Consider the following 24664-nt stretch of genomic DNA (forward strand, 5'->3'; position numbering starts at 1 on the left):
AAAGCGTGCAATTAGGTAGAACTATATTGGCCAATTGCACAAATGAAAGGGTGAATCTGTAAGGTTATGTGAATTTAGCATGCTCTACATAACAACCATTTTGAAATTTTGTGCCTTCGCTATGAACAAATATTTTTTATTTCTCTCTAGAAAATCATACAAACTTCAAGGTTATTTTGAAGTACACTTTGAAATGTCCATGTATAATTTTTTTGCTCTACTGACAATTTTATCTACTGACATTTATTATAGCAGTGATTACTAACAGTTTCAGCGGACATATATATTAGTGAATTTGAATATACTTCTAAAAACCTGCTTTAAATTTATTTAGCAATGTACTAACAGTTTCTTTAAGTCTAACCAAGAATTAACTTCATTTTTTACTGGCTGTTTTATATCTGGTTTTGTTTAGCATCTAGTCATGATTAATCAAAACTGTTGTTATGACTATAGCTTCAATGAGGTAAGACTTTGATGAAATGCTGTTTGATGTTTACAATACTATTTGAACAAAAATCCAAGTACTCAGAGTCATCGCCAATTTATTGAATAACATATACTTTAGTACAGTAAAGGTTTGACGTATTTATTGAAATAAAGTGGCCATATTAAAAATAGCAACAAGCAATCATTAGCAAGTCATATTCCGAGCTGTAAATCTTAAGAGTTTCTTTTTAGTCTGTTGTTTTCTAGCATTGCTCTTCACAGGCATCTTTGGTTCTACAAAACACCAAAATAATTAGATTCATGGTGAGTACTAAATGCAATATAGACAAGGGATGTCATATAAAGTTTAACCTTTCTCTTTTGCTATAGTTACCAGCATTAATTTATGTTGTAACATTCAAATTAAGGTTACATATACATAGTTAGCTATCGGTATGATCAGAATCAATTAAGTTTTTCAGTATTCTGAATAGATGTACCTTTTTAGTTTATGTCGCCTGTTTATAAGGCATTACTATATTTTATTGTACTCTGCAACTTTAAAGCTATATTCTACTTTGTAGATAATAGTGGCAATATTGCAATATTGACAAGGTATGTCAAACCGAGCATTTCCTGGTTTTTTTGCTAGAGTTACCAGCGTCCATTTGAGTTGTGACATTCAAATGCAATTGGAGTCAGATATGTTTGTAAACATGCTGTATAGAGTTTTTGTAAAGCAATGCTAAATTCTGCGGTACTCTACAGATTCAGATATATATTCCACTTTGCAAAGATTAGCAAGTCATCAGCATTGCAGCTTGAACTGTATTTTTAGCCAGTCCGTGTGATATGACTGCATTCTATTTTTCTTACGTAATAGCAACCAAACTAAAATAAGAGTCGTAAATATAAATTATAAAATTACGTAAATTATAAACATTCAGTTACCCAAGACTACAATGCGTCAGAATATCGCTCTTTGTTTTTATATTTTAACTTACAAACACTTACTCAATGGGGTGTTCAAATCGTAGTGAGAGTAGCTGGAACAATATAACCAAGTAGAATTATGTGATTTTCTTAATGCTTCAAGATAAAAATTAAATAGTCATATCAATCTGATATAAACAGCCAAAAAGTTTTCTAAAGATTTTTTTAAGAACTAAGTATACATACAGGAAGTTGTTAGCATTTCCTCCACAGCCACTGAAGATGAATACTTCACAGTTGTTTGTCTCAGAGTTATGATACCATCTGGCTACAGCACCTATGCAAGAGCCTTTTTCTTGAGGTAGCACACATGTATTATCACATGAGGCCTGACACTCCTGCATAGTCCTAAAAGAATTATAAAGCAATCATAGTTTATTCCATTTAAAGTTGTCAATTTAAATCACTAGATAAAGCACTTTCTTACCAAACGAAATTGAATTAGTGTATCACAAAAAACCAAAATAAAATGCACTAAGCTATTAAACTTACATAAAGTTGTTGGTGTTTCCTCCACATCCACCATAATAGAAAAGCTGACACCTTCCTGTGGCGGAGTTATAATAGTAACGGGGGAGACGAGCTGAACAGTATCCAACGTTGAGAGGTCTGCTACACTGGTTCATACAAGAGTTTTCACACTCGTATTTAGTTCTAAAATGAAATATTTAATGAAGTTTATAATTTCAATTAAAACTATCAACAAGTCTTTTATCTTTATTTACGGTATAAAAATATGAGAATTATTGTTTTTAGCGTTTATCAAAGATCCGCCAATAACTTTGTAATAAGTGCCAAAATATGAATAAGGAAAAGTTTAGACAAAATGGTAAATGACTGCAAAAGAGACTAGCTTGAGTCACTCTCTACCTGAAGTTGTTGGTGTTTCCAAGGCATCCACCATAAACAAACATCTCACACCTCTGTTTGTCTTCATTATAGTAGTATCTTTGGACATATGATAAGCAGGGTCCAGAGTCAGCTTTCATGGTACACATCGGCGCAACTGAAACAGGCAACAGCTATTGTTTCATGTTTTTTGTAAACTCAATGCAATAGAGAAAAATAGATATCTTCAGCCAGCAATTTTAGAAAATACTAGAACTCAAATGAATAGCCTGTTACCTTCCATTTCTTCTTTTTCTTCATCAGATTCGTCTTCTTCAACAGCTGCCCTAGCTTCTTGTTGCCCAGCACTCTGAACAACAATGAGACTGTCTCTCTCTTTTTGGCACTGTGCCAGATCTGAAGCCATCTTGTTATAAACCTAATACAAATGGAAAAGGTCAGACTACAAAAATAGTGGGCAATGACAAAGACATTTTCTCACTAGCAAGTAATTTTGAACAAAAGTATCACCTCACCTTTATTTCTTTTCTAATATAAACAATGAAATTTATATTAATAAAGTAATTTTATTGACAAACAGCAAAAACAAAATGAAATAACTGAAAAAGTGTATTATGGTCTTGAAGCAAACACCAAATAGTTATAGGATAGTTTGAAAATTATATAAATATGTACTATTTATAATTAAGTTAATACCGGTATACTCACAGTCCTGGAGATATAATAAGGTGACGTGTACATCATGTTTGTTCCTTTAGATCCATAATATTGGTAATAACGATAGTTGTTGTCTGCAAATAAAACGTTCTCTTAATTTCTGAGTTCCTCTTATAAGAGCTTCAAATGGTGACATGTTAAACATAGAGATATAGCTAGACTTGAGTGTGTAGAAAACTCATTTACAGGTTAAAACTGCAGTAATATGATGATATAAATGTACTTACCATTTTGATAGTCAGATATGGATTCATCTGCTCCTTTTCTTTCAGCCACACCCTAAAGTATGCCAGTCTTTCCTTATTAACTGTGTTATACTTCAGACCAAGATTCTATTTCAATTACAATAAATTCTGCCTAGATCTGTTTTAGTTTTTTTGTCATAGCAATTCAAGTGATATTTTATATGGCCTATTCAATTATAAAAACTTACCACAGCCATCTCTTTTCCTTGACCTTCTATTGCTGCCTCATTTTGAGGAGCTGATCTGGTGCTTCCAATAACAGCGATAGCTAACACGATCAGTTGAATCTTCATGCTGACTCTTGAGGCTGACTAACCTGTGAAATACTGATGATAGACTCCCTCGTTTCAGTTTATATAGTGCTACCTGACCTTTCAACCTCTATTGTTAGCTATGTAAACAGCGAGTCTTTAATATAACTATGTACTGATGGTACATCAAAAAGGTTAATTATTTTAAATTTAATTTGATTGGTTCACTTTGATGTTGTAGTTCAATAATTTAAACGGCTGAATTCGGTCAATTGGAGGAAACTAACTACATATTGATACAAAGATTCTAAAACCCACTCTTGTGTGTTTTTGCTTAAATGTTGAAAAACTGGGAAGAGTAAAATACAATAATGCATGTTGTAAAATAAATTTGGGTAGACTAACAGTCTTATAAGTTTATGTAGATTCTAATGAATTTTAGTTAACTTAATGATTTGATAAAATAAAACAGTTAATATCTCACTAAAAAAATTCAAGCTAATGAATGATTGACCAGGTAAGATCTTTACAGATGTTCTTGTTGAATAATACGGTAGTTAATGTAATTTTAGTCAAAATTTTTAAATATTAAATGCGCCATATATTGTACATTCTCTCAGCTTGGCGGAATGTCGTGAACATTTTTGCCAATAAAACAAAAATTATATAAGACATGTTAAACTTTGGTGAAGCCTCATAGCTGGTTGCTGTTATAAATGTAATAGACTGTGTCATCACTTTAATCTGAGCGTTTCATACCCCAGTGTACGGTCACAGCTCAGATAATTAAGATTTTTAAAATTTAGCAAGGTATTAGAAACGTTAAAGCAGTCACGCCATACTAATGTTCAATAGCAAAGGAAGAACAAGAAATGGTCACACATCCTCCATTTAATTAGTTCCAGCATTTTCAATTTTATCTATTTAATCAGTTTGACACATATCGTAAGCAGTCTCGCACCTTGATTAGAGTCAGGCAAACAAGCTGCTACAGATGTATATAAAAGTTTAATTTATAACTTATAGAAACACCCATCATCATTGACATAATGATTTTTCAAGGGCAGTTATATATCCAAATGATAAAACTTGCTTTACACATTGTGTGCACAAAACTTTGTTGCCCCGAAATTGTGTCTTTTATAAAGCAGTAGCTTTGAAACTATTTTGAGCTGTGGCACACCACCAAATAGAAATTGACCCAAAATTACACTATAATGCAGTAATACAGATAGTAAGTTTTTAGTATATTTATACAATAACACAGAGTGAAACTTAGGTGTGTTTCAACGAACGCAACATAAGTGTTTCAAAAATTTGGTAAGACGGCTCACAAAGCTCAAGGCCATGTTTTGAAGCCTCAGAAAAGTGTTGCCAAACTGTTTAAAATTTTCTTTGTATGGTCATTAACTTATGATAAACTGTGTAGCAAGCTGAATCAAAATCATTGACCTAATCAGTCACCTCCCTCAGCTAAAGAATAATATTGCAAGTACAAGTACTTATGCTCTGAGCTTAATGTCCTGACAGAGAACGGATAGACAGACAATGGCCAACCTATATATATAAACTTAGGTGTATGTTGGTCTTTTGTTGGTTTGTTTAACTGTCACACTTGTGTCCGAATATAGCAATTTAAATTCAGTAATGAAAAGCCCTCATCTCACTGGAATTCATCTCACTATGCAAATTGCAAGTCTATAACCATGAGTGCGTAGCCACTAGACTAAGCCATTCTTATCATTTCCAACTGCTTTATTTTGATTGCACACTAAATATGTACTTTTTATTATTAGTTACTATTATCTTTTGTGTTTGTTTTTTAAGTATTTTAAAGACTTTTTCAAAATCATCTACCTTTTATTAAGTTTATAATTTTAAAATGTGCCGTTTCAATTTCAAGTTTGCTGTTACACTCATATTTCTGGTTCCCACTAAAATCAATCGTTAAATCTGTAAAAGCTAAATACTTTTTACGTCGACCGTTGTATTATTTGCTGTAATGCTTTTTATTTAATAAGTTTTGGAGCATAACAAGAAAAAGCGTAAAGAAGTTCTCAAGCTGAGAGTTTTGTGGCTGGTAGCTCTAAACCCTAACTCTAAACTCTAAACTGGTAACTCTAAACCTTAACTCTAAACTCTAAACTGGTAGCTCTAAACCCTAACTTTAAACGGGTAACTGTAAACCTTAACTCTAAACTCTAACTCTAAACTGGTAACTCTAAACCCTAACTCTAAACTAGTAACTCTAAACCTTAACTCTAAACTTGTAACTCTAAACCCAAACTCTAAACTGGTAACTCTAAACCCTAACTCTATACTGGTAACTCTAAACCCTAACTCTATACTGGTAAATCTAAACACTAACTCTAAACTCTTAGCTGGTAACTTTAAACACTAACTCTAAACTGGTAACTCTAAACACTAACTCTAAACTGGTAACTCTAAACCCTAACTCTAAACTCAACTGTAAACTGGTAACTATAAACCCTAACTCTGAACTGCTAACTCTAAACCGTAACTCTAAACTGGTAACTCTAAACCCTAACTCTCAGCTCTAAACTCGTAACTCTAAACCCTAACTCTAAACTGGTAACTCTAAACCTTAACTCTAAGCTGGTAACTCTAAACTATAACTCAAGTAAAGCTTCACTGCTATATGTTTGTACTAGTTCATCAAAGCTTTTAATACAACTTGAATGTAGAATATCTAGCTATTACTTGTTAATTATTTTACTTTTAAACATTTTTACATTTGTTTTATATTCTTTTAGTGTATTTGAACTGTACAAAACACTTTTTGCGTAATATAAAGTTTACAAATTAGAATGGTACTGTTGTATATGTTAAATAAAAACAAAATTTCTGTGAAAAAACTTTTTTAAGGCTGAAAATGATAAAGCTGAAACATGTACCCCGGTCCTTTCTTTCACCCAACATATTAATGTCAACTTTATTTGTGCATTCAGAGTGAAAGTGAGACAAATATTTTCCATGACATCAATCTCATCCAGCTCCACCCAGTTTTATTAATCTTCAAAGGATAAAATACAAGAGTGGGTTTACAATGTAAAGTCTGTACTTGTGCGTAGGTTTCTAAAGCCCACTGAAACTGTGACATCAACGTACATAAACCGATTAAATTAAATTGAGCGTGACTCATTTCTAGCCTACATCAGCACACGACTGCTGTACTCTATTTAGATGTCTTTGGCTTCCCCTCAATAACTCAAACCTGAAGGGAGTTTAAAAGGTCAGGCAGCACTATCAAAATGATAAGTGTATTAGATTATTTCAGTGTTGATCTGTAATTAGGTTTGCTAACATGCTTAAATCTTTCTACTTTTTATTAGATCACCAAGACTGTGAGCATAATAGCATTACTTTAATTATAAATTTAATATATTAATATTATACTTGTAGTATTCTGGCAATTCCACCCTTTTTTAATTAAACTGTTCTAGTAAACTCGACATTTAATTGCTGCCTCTTAAGCGCAATTAGCTTTTTGATGAAAAAAATCAAAGACCTGTTCAATGATAGCATTTTTTATATTATTATAATGTTAGAAATTGGGTAAAGTTGTTAAAAAAAGGTTATAGCGGAATCGAAATGCCAATTACAAGTATTGTGCTACAATAGAAAGGTTTTCTCTGTGGCAAAATGTTCGTCTCTCAAGCCTGATTTTTATATATTAGGCCTATAACAAAATGGCTTCAGATTTGGCACAATGCCAGAAAGAGAGAGACACTCTTGTTAAAAGCACTGAACAGTAAGAGACTGTATGAATTTAATGAATGTATAGAGACTGTATGTCTATTAGTGTTGAAGTGTCACACTGTATAACTTCCTAAATGAATGTATAACAACTGTATGTCTAGTAGTGTTGAAGTGTTACACTTTATAACTTCCTAAATGAATGTATAACAACTGTATGTCTAGTAGTGTTGAAGTGCCACAGTGTATAACTTCCTAAATGAGTGTATAACAACTGTATGTCTAGTAGTGTTGAAGAGTCACACTGTATAACTTACTAAATGAATGTATAGCGGAAAAAGAAAAAGGAAAAAATAAAACAGGAAAATGAAACTATTGTCTCTAATTAATTTTCTTAAAAAGAAAATGAATTAGAGACTTACACTGTGTATTAACATGTATATTATCATTTAGTTAGGAAAAATGAATTACAAACAATAATTTCATTTTTGTCTTTTTTATTTCAAAAAAGATTTTCCTGTGCTCATATTCGTAGTTTAATTTTTAAAAAAAAACAGGAACTAAGTATATGAGCTGAGCATAATGAAAAAAATTTTTTTTAAAGAATATATATGCACTTACTCCTTCGAAGAGTTAAATCAACGTCTATTAAGGTATATTGGCTAACATTATCCTAGCCATTACAACAGACAGTCATACACTTATTATTATGGGCTACTCTTTGTTAATTTTGAATCATAATAAGGATCCTTTAAACTATAGGTAAAATAATTGGATCTGCAAAATTTTATACCAATAAATAATATGAGGAAGAGAAGGGTTGTGTATCAGAGAATATTTTCTTTTACTAGAGATAAGTAATATTTACAGTAACAATTAGTATGTAGGCCGCTCTGAACATTGAAACCCTAATTTTCAGTAAAAATTTTGAAAGCAAGAATTCAAAACAAACCCTCAGTGTAAATTATGTGTGCAAACAAATTTTTTAAACTGTAGTACATTTCAGGAAGAAGGCGAAAACTTTCTGATTTGTGATAGATAACCATTTCACCTGAGAAAGTTTAGTTTTAAACACAAAAGTTTTGGATTTATTTGCACATCTACATGTACTACAGCACTGCAGCAACACAGCCCTATAATTTATAGCTCACCAAAGGCAAACGCTTGTATCAAGGTCTTCAAGGACTATTTTGTGTAATACTTTCCACTACTTTCTATCAAAGCATGCAATTAGGTAGAACTATATTGGTCAATTGCACAAATGAAAGGGTGAATCTGTAAGGTTGTGTGGATTTAGCATGCTCTACATAACAACCATTTTGAAATTTTGTGCCTTCGCTATGAACAAATATTTTTTTATTTCTCTCTAGAAAACCATACAAACTTCAAGGTTATTTTGAAGTACACTTTGAAATGTCCATGTATAATTTTTTGCTTTACTGACAATTTTATCTACTGACGTTTATTATAGCAGTGATTACTAACAGTTTCAGCAGACATATATGTTAGTGAATTTGAATATACTTCTAAAAACCTGCTTTAAATTTATTTAGCAATGTACTAACAGTTTCTTTAAGTCTAACCAAGAATTAACTTCATTTTTTACTGGCTGTTTTATATCTGGTTTTGTTTAGCATCTAGTCATGATTATTCATAACTGCTGTTATAACTATAGTTTCAATGAGGTAAGACTTTGATGAAATGCTGTTTGATGTTTGCAATACTATTTGAAAGAAAATCCAAGTACCCAGAGTCATTGCCAATTTATTGAATAACATATACTTTAGTACAGTAAAGGTTTGACGTATTTATTGAAATAAAGTGGCCATATTAAAAATAGCAACAAGCAATCATTAGCAAGTCATATTCCGAGCTGTAAATCTTAAGAGTTTCTTTTTAGTCTGTTTTTTCTAGCATTGCTCTTCACAAGCATCTTTGGTTCTACAAAACACCAAAATAATTAGATTCATGGTAAGTACTAAATGCAATATAGACAAGGGATGTCATATAAAGTTTAACCTTTCTCTTCTGCTATAATAGTTACCAGCATTAATTTATGTTGTAACATTCAAATTAAGGTTACATATACATAGTTAGCTATCGGTATGATCAGAATCAGTTAAGTTTTTCAGTATTCTGAATAAATGTAGCTTTTTAGTTTATGTCGCCTTTTTATAAGGCATTACTATATTTTATTGTACTGTGCAACTTTAAAGCTATATTCTACTTTGTAGATAATAGTGGCAATATTGCAATACTGACAAGGTATGTCAAACCGAGTATTTCCTGTTTTTTTGCTAGAGTTACCAGCATCCATTTGAGTTGTGACATTCAAATGCAATCGGAGTCAGATATGTTTGTAAACATGCTGTATAGAGTTTTTGTAAGGCAGTGCTAAAGTCTGCGGTACTCTACAGATTCAGATCTACATTCCACTTTGTAAAGATTAGCAAGTCGTCAGCATAGCAGCTTGAACTGTATTTTTAGCCAGTCCATGTGATATGACTGCATTCTATCTTTCTTATGCAACAGCAACTAAACTAAAATAAGAGTCGTAAATATAAATTATAAAATTACGTAAATTATAAACATTCAGTTACCCAAGACTACAATGCGTCAGAATATCGCTTTTTGTTTTTTTTATTTTAACTTACAAACACTTACTCATTGGGGTGTTCAAATCGTAGTGAGAGTGGCTAGAACAATATAACCAAGTAGAATTATGTGATTTTCTTAATGCTTCCAGATAAAAATTAAATAGTCATATCAATCTGATATAAACAGCCAAAAAGTTTTCTAAAGATTTTTTTAAGAACTAAGTATACATACAGGAAGTTGTTAGCATTTCCTCCACAGCCACTGAAGATGAATACTTCACAGTTGTTCGTCTCAGAGTTATGATACCATCTGGCTACAGCACCTATGCAAGAGCCTTTTTCTTGAGGTAGCACACATGTATTATCACATGAGGCCTGACACTCCTGCATAGTCCTAAAATAATTATAAAGCAAACATAGTTTATTCCATTTAAAGTTGTCGACTCAAATCACTAGATAAAGCAATTTCTTACAAAACAAAATTGAATTAGTGTATCACAAAAAAGCAAAATAAACTACGCTAAGCTATTAAACTTACATAAAGTTGTTGGTGTTTCCTCCACATCCACCATAATAGAAAAGCTGGCACCTTCCTGTGGCAGAGTTATAATAGTAACGGGGGAGACGAGCTGAACAGTATCCTACGTTGAGAGGTCTGTTACACTGGTTCATACAAGAGTTTTCACACTCGTATTTAGTTCTGAAATGAAATGTTTATTGAAGTTTATAACTTTAATCAATACTATCAACAAGTCTTTTATTGCTTTATTTACCGTATAAAAATATGAGAATTATGTTTTTAGCGTTTATCAAAGATCCGCCAATAACTTTGTAATAAGTGCCAAAATATGAAGAAGGAAAAGTTTAGACAAAAAGGTAAATGACTGCAAAAGAGACTAGCTCGAGTCACTCTCTACCTGAAGTTGTTGGTGTTTCCAAGGCATCCACCATAAACAAACATCTCACACCTCTGTTTGTCTTCATTATAGTAGTATCTTTGGACATATGATAAGCAGGGTCCAGAGTCAGCTTTCATGGTACACATCGGCGCAACTGAAACAGGCAACAGCTATTGTTTCATGTTTTTTGTAAACTCAATGCAATAGAGAAAAATAGATATCTTTAGCCAGCAATTTTAGAAAATACTAAAACTCAAATGAATAGCCTGTTACCTTCCATTTCTTCTTTTTCTTCATCAGATTCGTCTTCTTCAACAACTGCTTCTGCTTCTTGTTGCCCAGCACTTTGAACAACAATGAGACTGTCTCTCTCTTTTTGGCATTGTGCCAGATCTGAAGCCATCTTGTTATAAACCTAATACAAATGGACAAGGTCAGACTACAAAAATAGTGGGCAATGACAAAGACATTTTCTTACTAGCAAGTAATTTTGAACAAAAGTATCACCTCACCTTTATTTCTTTTCTAATATAAACAATGAAATTTATATTAATAAAGTAATTTCATTGACGAACAGCAAAAACAAAATGAAATAACTGAAAAAGTGTATTATGGTCTTGAAGCAAACACCAAATAGTTATAGGATAGTTTGAATATTATATAAATATGTTCTATTTATAATTAAGTTAATAGCGGCATACTCACAGTCCTGGAGATATAATAAGGTGACGTGTACATCATGTTTGTTCCTTTAGATCCATAATATTGGTAATAACGATAGTTGTTGTCTGCAAATAAAACATTCTCTTAATTTCTGAGTTCCTCTTATAAGAGCTTCAAATGGTGACATGCTAAACATAGAGATATAGCTAGACTTGAGTGTGTAGAAAACTCATTTACAGGTTAAAACTGCAGTAATATGATGATATAAATGTACTTACCATTTTGATAGTCAGATATGGATTCATCTGCTCCTTTTCTTTCAGCCACACCCTAAAGTATGCAAGTCTTTCCTTATTAACTGTGTTATATTTCAGACCAAGATTCTATTTCAATTACAATAAATTCTGCCTAGATCTGTTTTAGTTTTCTTCATCATAGCAAATAAGTGATATTTTATATGGCCTATTCAATTATAAAAACTTACCACAACCATCTCTACACCTTGACCTTCTATTGCTGCCTCATTTTGAGGAGCTGATCTGGTGGTTCCAATAACAGCGATAGCTAACACGACCAGTTGAATCTTCATGCTGACTCTTGAGGCTGACTGACCTGTAAAATACTGATGATAGACTCCCTTGTTTCAGTTTATATAGTGCTGTCTGACCTTTTAACCTCAATTGTTAGCTATGTAAACAGCGAGTCTTTAATATAACTATGTACTGATGGTACATCAAAAAGGTTAATTATTTTAAATTTAATTTGATTGGTTCACTTTGATGTTGTAGTTCAATAATTTAAACGGCTGAATTCGGTCAATTGGAGGAAACTAACTACATATTGATACAAAGATTCTAAAACCAACTCTTGTGTGTTTTTGCTTAAATGTTGAAAAACTGGGAAGAGTAAAATACAATAATGCATGTTGCAAAATAAATTTGGGCAGACTAACAGTCTTATAAGTTTATGTAGATTCTAATGAATTTTAGTTAAATTAATGATTTAATAAAATAAAACAGTTAATATCTCACTAAAAAATTCAAGCTAATGAATGATTGACCAGGTAAAATCTTTAAAGATGTTCTTGTTGAATACTACGGTAGTTAATGTAATTCTAGTCAAAATTTTTAAATATTAAATGTGCCATATATTGTACATTCTCTCAGCTTGGCGGAACGTCGTGAACATTTTTGCCAATAAAACAAAAATTATATAAGACATGTTAAACTTTGGTGAAGCCTCATAGCTGGTTGCTGTTATAAATGTAATAGACTGTGTCATCACTTTAATCTGAGCGTTTCATACCCCAGTTTACAGTCACAGCTCAGATATTCAGGATTTTAAAATTTAGCAAGGTATTAGAAACGTTAAAGCAGTCACGCCATACTAATGATCAATAGCAAAGGAAGAACAAGAAATGGTCACACATCCTCCATTTAATTAGTTCCAGCATTTTCAATTTTATCTAACTAATCAGTTTGACACATATCGTAAGCAGTCTCACACCTTGATTAGAGTCAGGCAAACAAGCTGCTACAGATGTATATAAAAGTTTAATTTATAACTTATAGAAACACCCATCATCATTGACATAATGATTTTTCAAGGGCAGTTATATATCCAAATGATAAAACTTGCTTTACACATTGTGTGCACAAAACTTTGTTACCTGAAATTGTGTCTTTTATAAAGCAGTAGCTTTGAAACTATTTTGAGCTGTGGCACACCACCAAATAGAAATTGACCCAAAATTACACTATAATGCAGTAATACAGATAGTAAGTTTTTTAGTATATTTATATAATAACTCAGAGTGAAACTTAGGTGTGTTTCAACGAACACAACATAAGTGTTTCAAAAATTTGGTAAAACGGCTCACAAAGCTCAAGGCCATGTTTTGAAGCCTCAGAAGAGTGTTGCCAAACTGTTTAAAAATTTCTTTGTATGGTCATTAACTTATGATGTTCTGTGTAGCAAGCTGAATCAAAATCATTGACCTAATCAGTCACCTCCCTCAGCTAAAGAATAATATTGCAAGTACAAGTACTTATGCTCTGAGCTTAATGTCCTGACAGAGAACGGATAGACAGACAATGGCCAACCTATATATATAAACTTTGGTGTATGTTGGTCTTTTGTTGGTTTGTTTAACTGTCACACTTTTGTCCGAATATAGCAATTTAAATTTAGTAATGAAAAGCCCTCATCTCACTGGAATTCATCTCACTATGCAAATTGCAAGTCTATAACCATAAGTGCGTAGCCACTAGACTGAGCCATTCTTATCATTTCCAACTGCTTTACTTTGATTGCACACTAAATATGTACTTTTTATTATTAGTTACTATTATCTTTTGTGTTTGTTTTCTAAGTATTTTAAAGACTATTTCAAAATCATCTACCTTTTATTAAGTTTATAATTTTAAAATGTGCTGTTTCAATTTCAAATTTGCTGTTACACTCATATTTCTGGTTCCCACTAAGGTCAATCGTTAAATCTGTAAAAGCTATATACTTTTTACGTCGACCGTTGTATTATCTGCTGTAATGCTTTTTATTTAATAAGTTTTGGAGCATAACAAGAAAAAGCGTAAAGAAGTTCCCAAGCTGAGAGTTTTGTGGTTAGTAGCTCTAAACCCTAACTCTAAACTCTAAACTGGTAACTCTAAACCTTAACTCTAAACTCTAAACTGGTAGCTCTAAACCCTAACTCTAAACGGGTAACTGTAAACCCTAACTCTAAACTGGTAACTCTAAACCCTAACTCTAAACTGGTAACTCTAAACCCTAACTTTAAACTGGTAACTCTAAACCCTAACTCTAAACTGGTAACTTTAAACCCTAACTCTATACTGGTAAATCTAAACACTAACTCTAAACTCTTAGCTGGTAACTTTAAACACTAACTCTAAACTGGTAACTCTAAACCCTAACTATAAACTGATAACTCTAAACCCTAACTCTAAACTCAACTGTAAACTGGTAACTCTAAACCCTAACTCTAAACTGGTAACTCTAAACCGTAACTCTAAACTGGTAACTCTAAACCCTAACTCCAAGCTGGTAACTCTAAACTATAACTCAAGTAAAGCTTCACTGCTATATGTTTGTACTAGTTCATCAAAGCTTTTAATACAACTTGAATGTAGAATATCTAGCTATTACTTGTTAATTATTTTACATTTAAACATTTTTACATTTGTTTTATATTCTTTCAGTTTATTTGAACTGTACAAAACACTTTTTGTGTAATATAAAGTTTACAAATTAGAATGGTACTGTTGTATATGTTAAATAAAAACAAATTTTCTGTGAAAAAACTTTTTTAAGGCTGAAAATGATAAGGCTGAAACATGTACCCCGGTCCTTTCTTTCACCCAACATATTTATGTCAACTTTATTTGTGCATTCAGAGTGAGAGTGAGACAAATAGTTTCTATGACATCAATCTCATCTTGCTCCACCCAGTTTTATTAATCTTCAAAGGATAAAATACAAAAGTGGGTTTACAATGTAAAGTCTGTACTTGTGCGTAGGTTTCTAAAGCCCACTGAAGCTATGACATCAACGTATATAAACCGATTAAATTAAATTGAGCGTGACTCATTTCTAGCCTACATCAGCACACAACTGCTGTACTCTATTTAGATGTCTTTGGCTTCCCCTCAATAACTCAAACCTGAAGGGAGTTTAAAAGGTCAGGCAGCACTATCAAAATGATAAGTGTATTAGATTATTTCAGTGTTGACCTGTATTTAGGTTTGCTAACATGCTTAAATCTTTCTACCTTTTATTACATCACCAAAACTGTGAGCATAATAGCATTACTTTAATTATAAATTTAATATATTAATATTATATTTGTAGTATTCTGGCAATTCCACACTTTTTTAATCAAACTGTTCTAGTAAACTCGACATTTAATTGCTGCCTCTTAAGCGCAATTAGTTTTTTGATGAAAAAAATCAAAGACCTGTTCAGTGATAGCATTTTTTATATTATTATAATGTTAGAAATTGGGTAAAGTTGTCAAAAAAAGGTTATAGCGGAATCGAAATGCCAATTACAAGTATTGTGCTACAATAGAAAGGTTTTCTCTGTGACAAAATGTTCGTCACTCAAGCCTGATTTTTATATATTAGGCCTATAATAAGATGGCTTCAGATTTGGCACAATGCCAGAAAAAGAGACACTCTTGTTAAAAGCACTGAACAGTAAGAGACTGTATGAATTTAATGAATGTATAGAGACTGTATGTCTATTAGTGTTGAAGTTTCACACTGTATAACTTCCTAAATGAATGTATAACAACTGTACATCTAGTAGTGTTGAAGTGTTACACTTTATAACTTCCTAAATGAATGTATAGAGACTGTATGTCTATTAGTGTTGAAGTGTCACACTGTATAACTTCCTAAATGAATGTATAACAACTGTATGACTAGTAGTGTTGAAAAGTCACACTGTATAACTTCCTATATGAATGTATAGCAACTGTATATCTATTAGTGTTGAAAAGTCACACTTTATAACTTCCTAAATGATTATATAACAACTGTATGTCTAATAGTGTTGAAGTGCCACAGTGTATAACTTCCTAAATGAATGTATAACAACTGTATGTCTAGTAGTGTTGAAGAGTCACACTGTATAACTTCCTAAATGAATATATAACAACTGTATGACTAGTAGTGTTGAAGAGTCACACTGTATAACTTTCTATATGAATGTATAGCAACTGTATATCTATTAGTGTTGAAAAGTCACACTTTATAACTTCCTAAATGATTATATAACAACTGTACATCTAATAGTGTTGAAGTGCCACAGTGTATAACTTCCTAAATGAATGTATAACAACTGTATGTCTAGTAGTGTTGAAGAGTCACACTGTATAACTTCCTAAATGAATATATAACAACTGTATATTTAGCAGTGTTGAAGTGTCACACTGTATAACTTCCTAAATGGATATATAACAACTGTATGTATATTACTGTTGAAGTGTTACAGTATATAACTTCCTAAATGAATGTATAGCGACTGTATGTCTATTAGTGTTGAAGTGTTACACTGTATAACTTCCTAAATGAATGTATAGCAACTGTATATCTATTAGTGTTGAAAAGTCACACTTTATAACTTTCTAAATGATTATATAACAACTGTACGTCTAATAGTGTTGAAGTGCCACAGTGTATAACTTCCTAAATGAATGTATAACAGCTGTATGTCTAGTAGTGTTGAAGTGCCACAGTGTATAACTTCCTAAATGAGTGTATAACAACTGTATGTCTATTAGTGTTGAAGAGTCACACTGTATAACTTACTAAATGAATGTATAGCGGAAAAAGAAAAAGGAAAAAATAAAACAGGAAAATGAAACTATTGTCTCTAATTAATTTTCTTAAAAAGAAAATGAATTAGAGTTAAATCAACGTCTATTAAGGTATAATGGCTTACATTATTCTAGCCATTACAACAGACAGTCATAGACTTCTTATTATGGGCTACTCTTTGTTAATTTTGAATCCTAATAAGGATCCTTTAAGCGATAGGTAAAATAATTGGATCTGCAAAATTTTATACCAATAAATAATATGAGGGAGAGAAGGATTGTGTATCAGAGAATATTTTCTTTTACTAGAGATAAGTAATATTTACAGTAACAATTAGTATGTAGGCCGCTCTGAACATTGAAACCCTAATTTTCAGTAAAAATTTTGAAAGCAAGAAATCAAAACAAGTCCTCAGTGTAAATTATGTGTGCAAACAAATTTTTTAAACTGTAGTACATTTCAGGATGAAAACGAAAACTTTGATTTTTGATAGATAACCATTTCACCTGAGAAAGTTTAGTTTTAAACACAAAAGTTTTGGATTTAATGTGCACATCTACATGTACTACAACACTGCAGCAACACAGCCCTATAATTTATAGCTCACCAAAGGCAAACGCTTGTATCAAGGTCTTCAAGGACTATTTTGTGTAATACTTTCCATTACTTTCTATCAAAGCATGCAATTAGGTAGAACTATATTGGCCAATTGCACAAATGAAAGGGTGAATCTGTAAGGTTATGTGAATTTAGCATGCTCTACATAACAACCATTTTGAAATTTTGTGCCTTCGCTATTAACAAATATTTTTTTATTTCTCTCTAGAAAACCATACAAACTTCAAGGTTATTTTGAAGTACACTTTGAAATGTCCATGTATAATTTTTTTGCTCTACTGACAATTTTATCTACTGACGTTTATTATAGCAGTGATTACTAACAGTTTCAGCAGACATATATGTTAGTGAATTTGAATATACTTCTAAAAACCTGCTTTAAATTTATTTAGCAATGTACTAACAGTTTCTTTAAGTCTAACCAAGAATTAACTTCATTTTTTACTGGCTGTTTTATATCTGGTTTTGTTTAGCATCTAGTCATAATTAATCAAAACTGTTGTTATGACTATAGCTTCAATGAGGTAAGACTTTGATGAAATGCTGTTTGATATTTACAATACTATTTGAAAGAAAATCCAAGTACCCAGAGTCATCGCCAATTTATTGAATAACATATACTTTAGTACAGTAAAGGTTTGACGTATTTATTGAAATAAAGTAGCCTTATTAAAAATAGCAACAAGCAATCATTAGCAAGTCATATTCCGAGCTGTAAATCTTAAGAGTTTCTTTTTAGTCTGTTGTTTTCTAGCATTGCTCTTCACAGGCATCTTTGGTTCTACAAAGCACCAAAATAATTAGATTCATGGTGAGTACTAAATGCAATATAGATAAGAAATGTCATATAAAGTTTAACCTTTCTCTTTTGCTATAGTTACCAGCATTAATTTATGTTGTAACATTCAAATTAAGGTTACATATACATAGTTAACTATCGGTATGATCAGCATCAATTAAGTTTTTCAGTATTCTGAATAGATGTACCTTTATAATTTATGTCGCCTGTTTATAAGGCATTACTATATTTTATTGTACTTTGCAACTTTAAAGCTATATTCTACTTTGTAGATAATAGTGGCAATATTGCAATATTGACAAGGTATGTCAAACCGAGTATTTCCTGTTTTTTTGCTAGAGTTACCAGCATCCATTTGAGTTGTGACATTCAAATGCAATCGGAGTCAGATATGTTTGTAAACATGCTGTATAGAGTTTTTGTAAGGCAATGCTAAATTCTGCGAAACTCTACAGATTCAGATATATATTCCACTTTGCAAAGATTAGCAAGTCATCAGCATTGCAGCTTGAACTGTATTTTTAGCCAGTCTGTGTGATATGACTGCATTCTATCTTTCTTATGCAACAGCAACTAAACTAAAATAAGAGTCGTAAATATAAATTATAAAATTACGTAAATTATAAACATTCAGTTACCCAAGACTACAATGCGTCAGAATATCGCTTTTTGTTTTTTTTATTTTAACTTACAAACACTTACTCATTGGAGTGTTCAAATCGTAGTGAGAGTGGCTGGAACAATATAACCAAGTAGAATTATGTGATTTTCTTAATGCTTCGAGATAAAAATTAAATAGTCATATCAATCTAATATAAACAGCAAAGATTTTATCTAAAGATTTTTTTCTAAGAACCAAGTATACATACAGGAAGTTGTTAGCGTTTCCTCCACAGCCACTGAAGATGAATGCTTCACACTTGTTAGTCTCAGAGTTATGATACCATCTGGCTACAGCACCACTGCAAGAGCCTTTTTCTTTAGGTAGCACACATGTATTATCACATGAGGCCTGACACTCCTGCATAGTCCTAAAATAATTATGAAAAAATAATGATTGATTCCATGTAGAGTAGTCTGCTCAAGTCACTAGATAAAGCACTTTCTTACAAAACGAAATTGAATTAGTGTATCACAAAAACCAAAATAAAATGCACTAAGCTATTAAACTTACATAAAGTTGTTGGTGTTTCCTCCACATCCACCATAAGAGAAAAGCTGACACCTTCCTGTGGCGGAGTTATAATAGTAACGGGGGAGACTAGCTGAACAGTATCCAACGTTGAGAGGTCTGCTACACTGGTTCATACAAGAGTTTTCACACTCGTATTCAGTTCTAAAATAAAATAGTTAATGAAGTTTATAACTTCAATCAATACTATCAACAAGTCTTTTATTGCTCTATTTACGGTATAAAAATATATAAGTTATTATTCTTTGGCAGTTATGAAAGATCTACCAATAACTTTGAAATAACCACTAAAATATGACAGAAAACGTTAGACAACAAGAAAAATGACAGCAAAAATGCTAGCTCAAGTCAACATCTACCTGAAGTTATTGGTGTTTCCAAGGCATCCACCATAAACAAACATTTCACACCTCTGCCTGTCTTCATTATAGTAGTATCTTTGAAAATATGACCTGCAGGGTCCAGAGTCAGCTTTCATGGTGCACATCGAATCAACTGAAACAGGCAACAGCAATTGTTTCATGTTTTCAAAAAGATCAAATGTAATAGGGAAAAATGTTATCTTTTGCTAGCAAATCTTAAATGACACTAAAACTAAAATAAATAGCCTGTTACCTTTCAGTTCTTCTTTTTCTTCATCAGATTCGTCTTCTTCAACAACTGCTTCTGCTTCTTGTTGCCCAGCACTTTGAACAACAATGAGACTGTCTCTCTCTCTTTGGCATTGGGCCAGATCTGTAGCCATTTTGTTGTAAGCCTAATACAGATAAAAAAAGTCAGAGTTCAAGAATAATGGGCAACGACAAAAAACATTTCTCACTAACAAATGATTTTATTCAACTTTTTTAAACATCGCCATACCTTGAATTGTTCTCTATAATAAACAGTGACATTTTTATTAACACAGTAATTTCATTGATCGGCAGCAAAAACATGCTGAAATAATTAAAAAGGTATATCATTATTTTGAAGCAAACATCAAGTAGTTAAAGTATAATTTGAATATTATATAAATATGTTCTATTTATAATTAAGTTAATACCAGTATACTCACAGTCCTGGAGATATAATAAGGTGACGTGTACATCATGTTTGTTCCTTTAGATCCATAATATTGGTAATAAGGATAGTTGTTGTCTGCAAATAAAACAGTCTCATAATTTTTGAGTTTCTCTTATAAAAGCTTCAAATGGTGACATGCTAAACATAAAGATGTAGCGAGACTTGACCGTGTAGCCAACCTATTTACAGGTTAAAACTGCGGTAATATGATGATATAAATGTACTTACCATTTTGATAATCTGATATGGATTCATCTGCTCCTTTTCTTTCGGCCACACCCTAAAATATATACCTCCTTAATAATTGTGTTATGCTTCAGTCCAAGATTCCATTTTAACTACTATAATTTCTGCCTAAATTTGTATTAATTTTCCTTGTCATAGCAAGTTAAGTAATTTTTTATATAGCCTACTCAGTTATAAAACTTACCACAGCCATTTCTTCTTCTTGACCTTCTATCGCTGCCTCATTTTGAGGAGCTGATCTGATGCTGCTAATAACAGCAATAGCTAAAATAACAAGTTGAATCTTCATGTTGACTCGTGAGGCTGACTGACTTGTAAAATACTGATACTAGACTCCCTGTTTCAGTTTATATAGTGCTGTCTGACCTTTAACCTCCATTGTTAGCTATGTAGAGGGCGAATCTTTCATATAATTTTGTACTGATGGCATGTCAAAGAGGTTAGTTATTTTAAGTTTAATTTTATTGGTTTACTTTGATGTTGCAGTTTAATAATTTAATCTGCTGAATTCGGTCAAATGGAGAAAACTACCCATTTTGATGTTGCAATTTAACAAATTAAACTCTTGAATTTGGTCAAATAGAGAAAACTACCCTCTTTGATGTTGCAGTTTAATAATTTAAATTACTGAATTCGGTCAATTGGAGGAAACTACCCACATACCTATAGCTAGTAAATTCTGAAACCCATTTTTGTGTGTTTTTGCGTAAATGTTGAAAGACTAGGAGAAGCTAAACGCAAGCTAAGAAATAGAAGCCATAGTAGCAGCTCTATATCTACATGTTTTCTAAGTGGTTATAGCCAGCTCATAGCATTTTCTAAAGAGTATATTTGAGGTAGTCATTTATAAGCTAGGTAGTTGTCTTGATTTTAAACTGCACCTTTTTTAAGCTAAATTTGCTTAAAAAGTATTAAACAAGTGGTCTCTAACTTGCTTGAGCTTAAAATTAAACCAATTCAGATGCTAAAGTCTGTTGTAATAAAGTTTTGTTATGATTATATCTAGAGTTGAGACCAATGTAGTTGCATCTCTTATGATTATTTAAGCATACAAAACAATGTACCTTTATTTATTTTCGGCATGTTTTGTTATATAAATAAACATAGTACCTATCAAAATATCTTTTATTTTATAGCTGTTCTTTTAAGGTTCTACAAACTATTTATGGTTGGCTTGGTTGTTGATTAACATCTTAGCTTGATCATCTCTTATGTTAACTGTAAAGTGCTTGTGTAAGGCTGTAGAATCAATATTGGTAGACTAACAGTCTTACAAGTTTATGTGAAAGAATTCTAGCTAAATAAACGATTTAGCAAAACAAACAGTTTTTATCTCACCAAAAATATTCAAGCTAATGAATAGTTGACCAGGTAAGATCTCTAAAAAGTTTCCTTTTAGAATAATATGGTAGTTAATGTAATTCTAGCCAAAACTGTTAAATATTAGGTGCTTCATATATATTGTACATCCTTTCAGTTGGGCAGAATGTGGTGAGCATTTTTGCTAATAAAATAAAAATTATCTAGAACTTCTTAGACTTTGGTAGAGCCTCATAGCTGGTTGCTGTTATAATTGTAACAGACTGCGTCATCATTTTAATCTGAGATTTTTACGCGCCAGTTTACGATCACAGCTGTGATAATTGGGATGTTTAAAAATTAGAAAGGTATTAGAAACCCTATATTAATGATCAACAGTGAAGGAAGCACAAGAAATGGTCACACATCCTCCATTTAATTAGTTCCAGCGTTTCCAACCTTATCTATTTAATCAGTTTGAGACACATATCGTAGGCAGCCTCACACCTTGGTTAGAGTCATGAAAACAAGCTGCTACAAATGTATATAAAAGTTTAATTTATAACTTATGGAAACACCCATCATCATTGACATAATGATTTTTCAAGGGCAGTTATAGATCCCAGGAATAAAACTTGCATTACACATTGTGTTCACAAAACTTTGGTACCGAAAGTATGTCTTCTAAAGCAGCAGTTTTTAAACTATTTTGAGCTGTGGCACACCGCCAAATAAAAGGTTACCCAGAAATATAATAAATTGCTGTAATACAAATAGTAAGTTTTTCAATATATTTATACAATAACTCAGTGTGAAACTTGAGCATGTTTCAATGAACACAACATACATGTAGGTATTTCAAAGATTTAGTAAAAAGACGCACGAAGCTCTTGGCCATGAATTGAAGCCTCATAATAATTGTGCCTAGTTTTTAAAAAGCTACTTTGTATGATCTTTAACTTATAACATTCTGCATAGCAAACTAGATTAAACTTACTGACCTAAGCAGCCACAACCCTCAGCTAAAGAAAAATATTGCAAATATAAGCACTTATACCCTGAGCTTCATGTCATAAACGGGAACAGATGGACGAACAATAGCCAACCTATATATATAAGTATTGCTGTATGTTGGTATTTTGTTGGTTTGTTTAACTGTCATAGTTGTGGCCAGTTATTGCACTTAAAACTTAACAATGAAAAGTCCTCATGTTACTGGAATTTAACTCGTGTATGCAAATCGCAAGTCTATAACCATTGGTGCGTAGCCACTAGGCTAAGCTGTTCTTATCATTCTCAACTACCTTATTCTGCTGGCACATACTAAATATATATGTACTTTTTATTATTAGTTAATATTAATTTTTGGATTTCTTTATTTTAAAGTTTTCCAAACACTATTTCAAAATCCATTACCTTTTTTAATTTGTACTTTTAAAACTTGTCATTTCAGTTTTAAATGTGCTGTTACAATCATATTTCTGGTTCTTACTAAGGTCAATCGCTAAATCTGTAAAAGCTAAATACTTTGTACGCGGACTTTTGTATTATCTGCTGTAATGCTTTTTATTCAATAAGCTTTGGAGCATAACAAAAAGAAGCGTAAAGAAGTTTCCAAGCTGAAAGTTTTGTGGCTGGTAACTCTAAACCCTAACTCTAAACTCAAAACTCTAACTCGAGTAGAGCTTCACTGCTCCACATCTGTACTAGTTTCATTCATCAAAGCTTTTAATACAACTTGTATGTAGAATATCTAGCTATTACTTGTTAATTATTTTACGTTTAAACAGTCTTACAGTTGTTTTGTACTTTTTAGTGTATTTGAACTGTCCAAAACACATTTCACACAATATAAAGTTTAAAAGTTAGAATGGTAATGTTGCATATATTAAATGAAAATGAATTTTTTGTGAAAAGACTTCTTTAAGGCTGATAATGATAAGGCTGAGAGATGTACCCCTGTCCTCTCTTTCACTTTATTGTAACACACGTTTATGTCAACTTTATTCATGCATTCAGAGTGAAAGTGAGACAGATAGTTTCTATGACATCAATCTCATTTTGCTCCACCCAGTTTTATTAATCTTCAAAAGATAACATGCAAGAGTGGGTTTACAATGTAAAGTCTGGGCTTGTGCGTAGGTTTCTAAAGCCCACTGAATTTAACAGTGTAATTTATTAAACTGTGACATCAAAGTAAACTGATTAAATTAAATTGAAAGTGACCCTTCTCTGGCCTACCGTCAGCACATAATTGCTGTACTCTATTTAGATGTCTTTGGCTTCCCCTCGATAACTCAAACCTTAAAGAAGTTTAAAAGGTCAAGCAGCACTATCAAAATTTAGAATGACTAATCTATTTTACTAATTACAATCATGGATATTTGAATAGTTTAAACATTGGTAATCTTAGAAAAACTTATGCCAGCTGATACAAAAGTATAAACAAAAAATTATGTAAAGCAGTTAGTTGTGTAATTCATCAGACAATGTTAGAACAAAAAATTACTTAGTTTTTATGGCAGCTAAATTAAAGTCAAGGCTTGCAAGCATAACACAACTAATAACAAAAGGGGTGCATATATTATAGGGTGTGGCTGAAAGAAAAGGAGCAGATGAATCCATATCAAATTATCAAAATGGTAAGTATATTAGATTACTATAGTGTTGACCTGTAACGAAATTTGCTAACATGCTTAAATCTTTGTACATCTTTATCTTCAACACGTCCCCATTTAAAGCTCTTGTA

The 24664-nt window shown here is 31.9% G+C and overlaps 2 protein-coding genes across 2 annotated transcripts; both read right to left on the minus strand.

Moving 5' to 3' along the window:
• Nucleotides 1-605: 605 nt before the first annotated feature.
• On the minus strand, nt 606-3526 carry LOC137400479 (carboxypeptidase inhibitor SmCI-like). Its single transcript, XM_068086804.1, has 8 exons — nt 3422-3526; nt 3216-3267; nt 2980-3062; nt 2548-2689; nt 2293-2428; nt 1915-2076; nt 1609-1770; nt 606-723 (listed from the first exon to the last, which is right to left on the minus strand). Exons 1-8 carry the CDS (start codon nt 3524-3526, stop codon nt 693-695), a joined length of 873 nt encoding a protein of 290 aa, XP_067942905.1. The 3' UTR covers nt 606-692.
• Nucleotides 3527-9001: 5475 nt separating this feature from the next.
• Nucleotides 9002-20905, minus strand: LOC137400481 (papilin-like). Its single transcript, XM_068086806.1, has 16 exons — nt 20801-20905; nt 20599-20650; nt 20363-20445; nt 19924-20065; nt 19668-19803; nt 19291-19452; nt 18986-19147; nt 18819-18850; nt 11845-11972; nt 11639-11690; nt 11403-11485; nt 10971-11112; nt 10716-10851; nt 10337-10498; nt 10031-10192; nt 9002-9142 (listed from the first exon to the last, which is right to left on the minus strand). The coding sequence occupies exons 1-16, from the start codon at nt 20903-20905 to the stop codon at nt 9112-9114; spliced, it is 1770 nt and encodes a 589-aa protein (XP_067942907.1). The 3' UTR covers nt 9002-9111.
• Nucleotides 20906-24664: the final 3759 nt, after the last annotated feature.

The sequence above is a fragment of the Watersipora subatra genome, chromosome 7, assembly GCF_963576615.1.
Source record: "Watersipora subatra chromosome 7, tzWatSuba1.1, whole genome shotgun sequence".
NCBI classification, from domain to species: Eukaryota; Metazoa; Bryozoa; class Gymnolaemata; order Cheilostomatida; family Watersiporidae; genus Watersipora; species Watersipora subatra.

Coding starts and splice junctions, on each gene's coding strand:
- LOC137400479 (XM_068086804.1), bottom strand. CDS start 3,526: ATGAAGATTCAACTGATCGTGTTAGCTATCGCTGTTATTGGAAGCACC. Junction 2,429..2,547: donor AGAAAAAGAAGAAATGGAAG/GTAACAGGCTAT, acceptor TGCCTGTTTCAG/TTGCGCCGATGTGTACCATG. Junction 1,771..1,914: donor GGAAACACCAACAACTTTAT/GTAAGTTTAATA, acceptor TAATTCTTTTAG/GACTATGCAGGAGTGTCAGG.
- LOC137400481 (XM_068086806.1), bottom strand. CDS start 20,905: ATGAAGATTCAACTTGTTATTTTAGCTATTGCTGTTATTAGCAGCATC. Junction 11,113..11,402: donor CTTATTATATCTCCAGGACT/GTGAGTATGCCG, acceptor CATTTGTATTAG/GTTTATAACAAGATGGCTTC. Junction 10,499..10,715: donor GGAAACACCAACAACTTCAG/GTAGAGAGTGAC, acceptor ATTTCATTTCAG/AACTAAATACGAGTGTGAAA.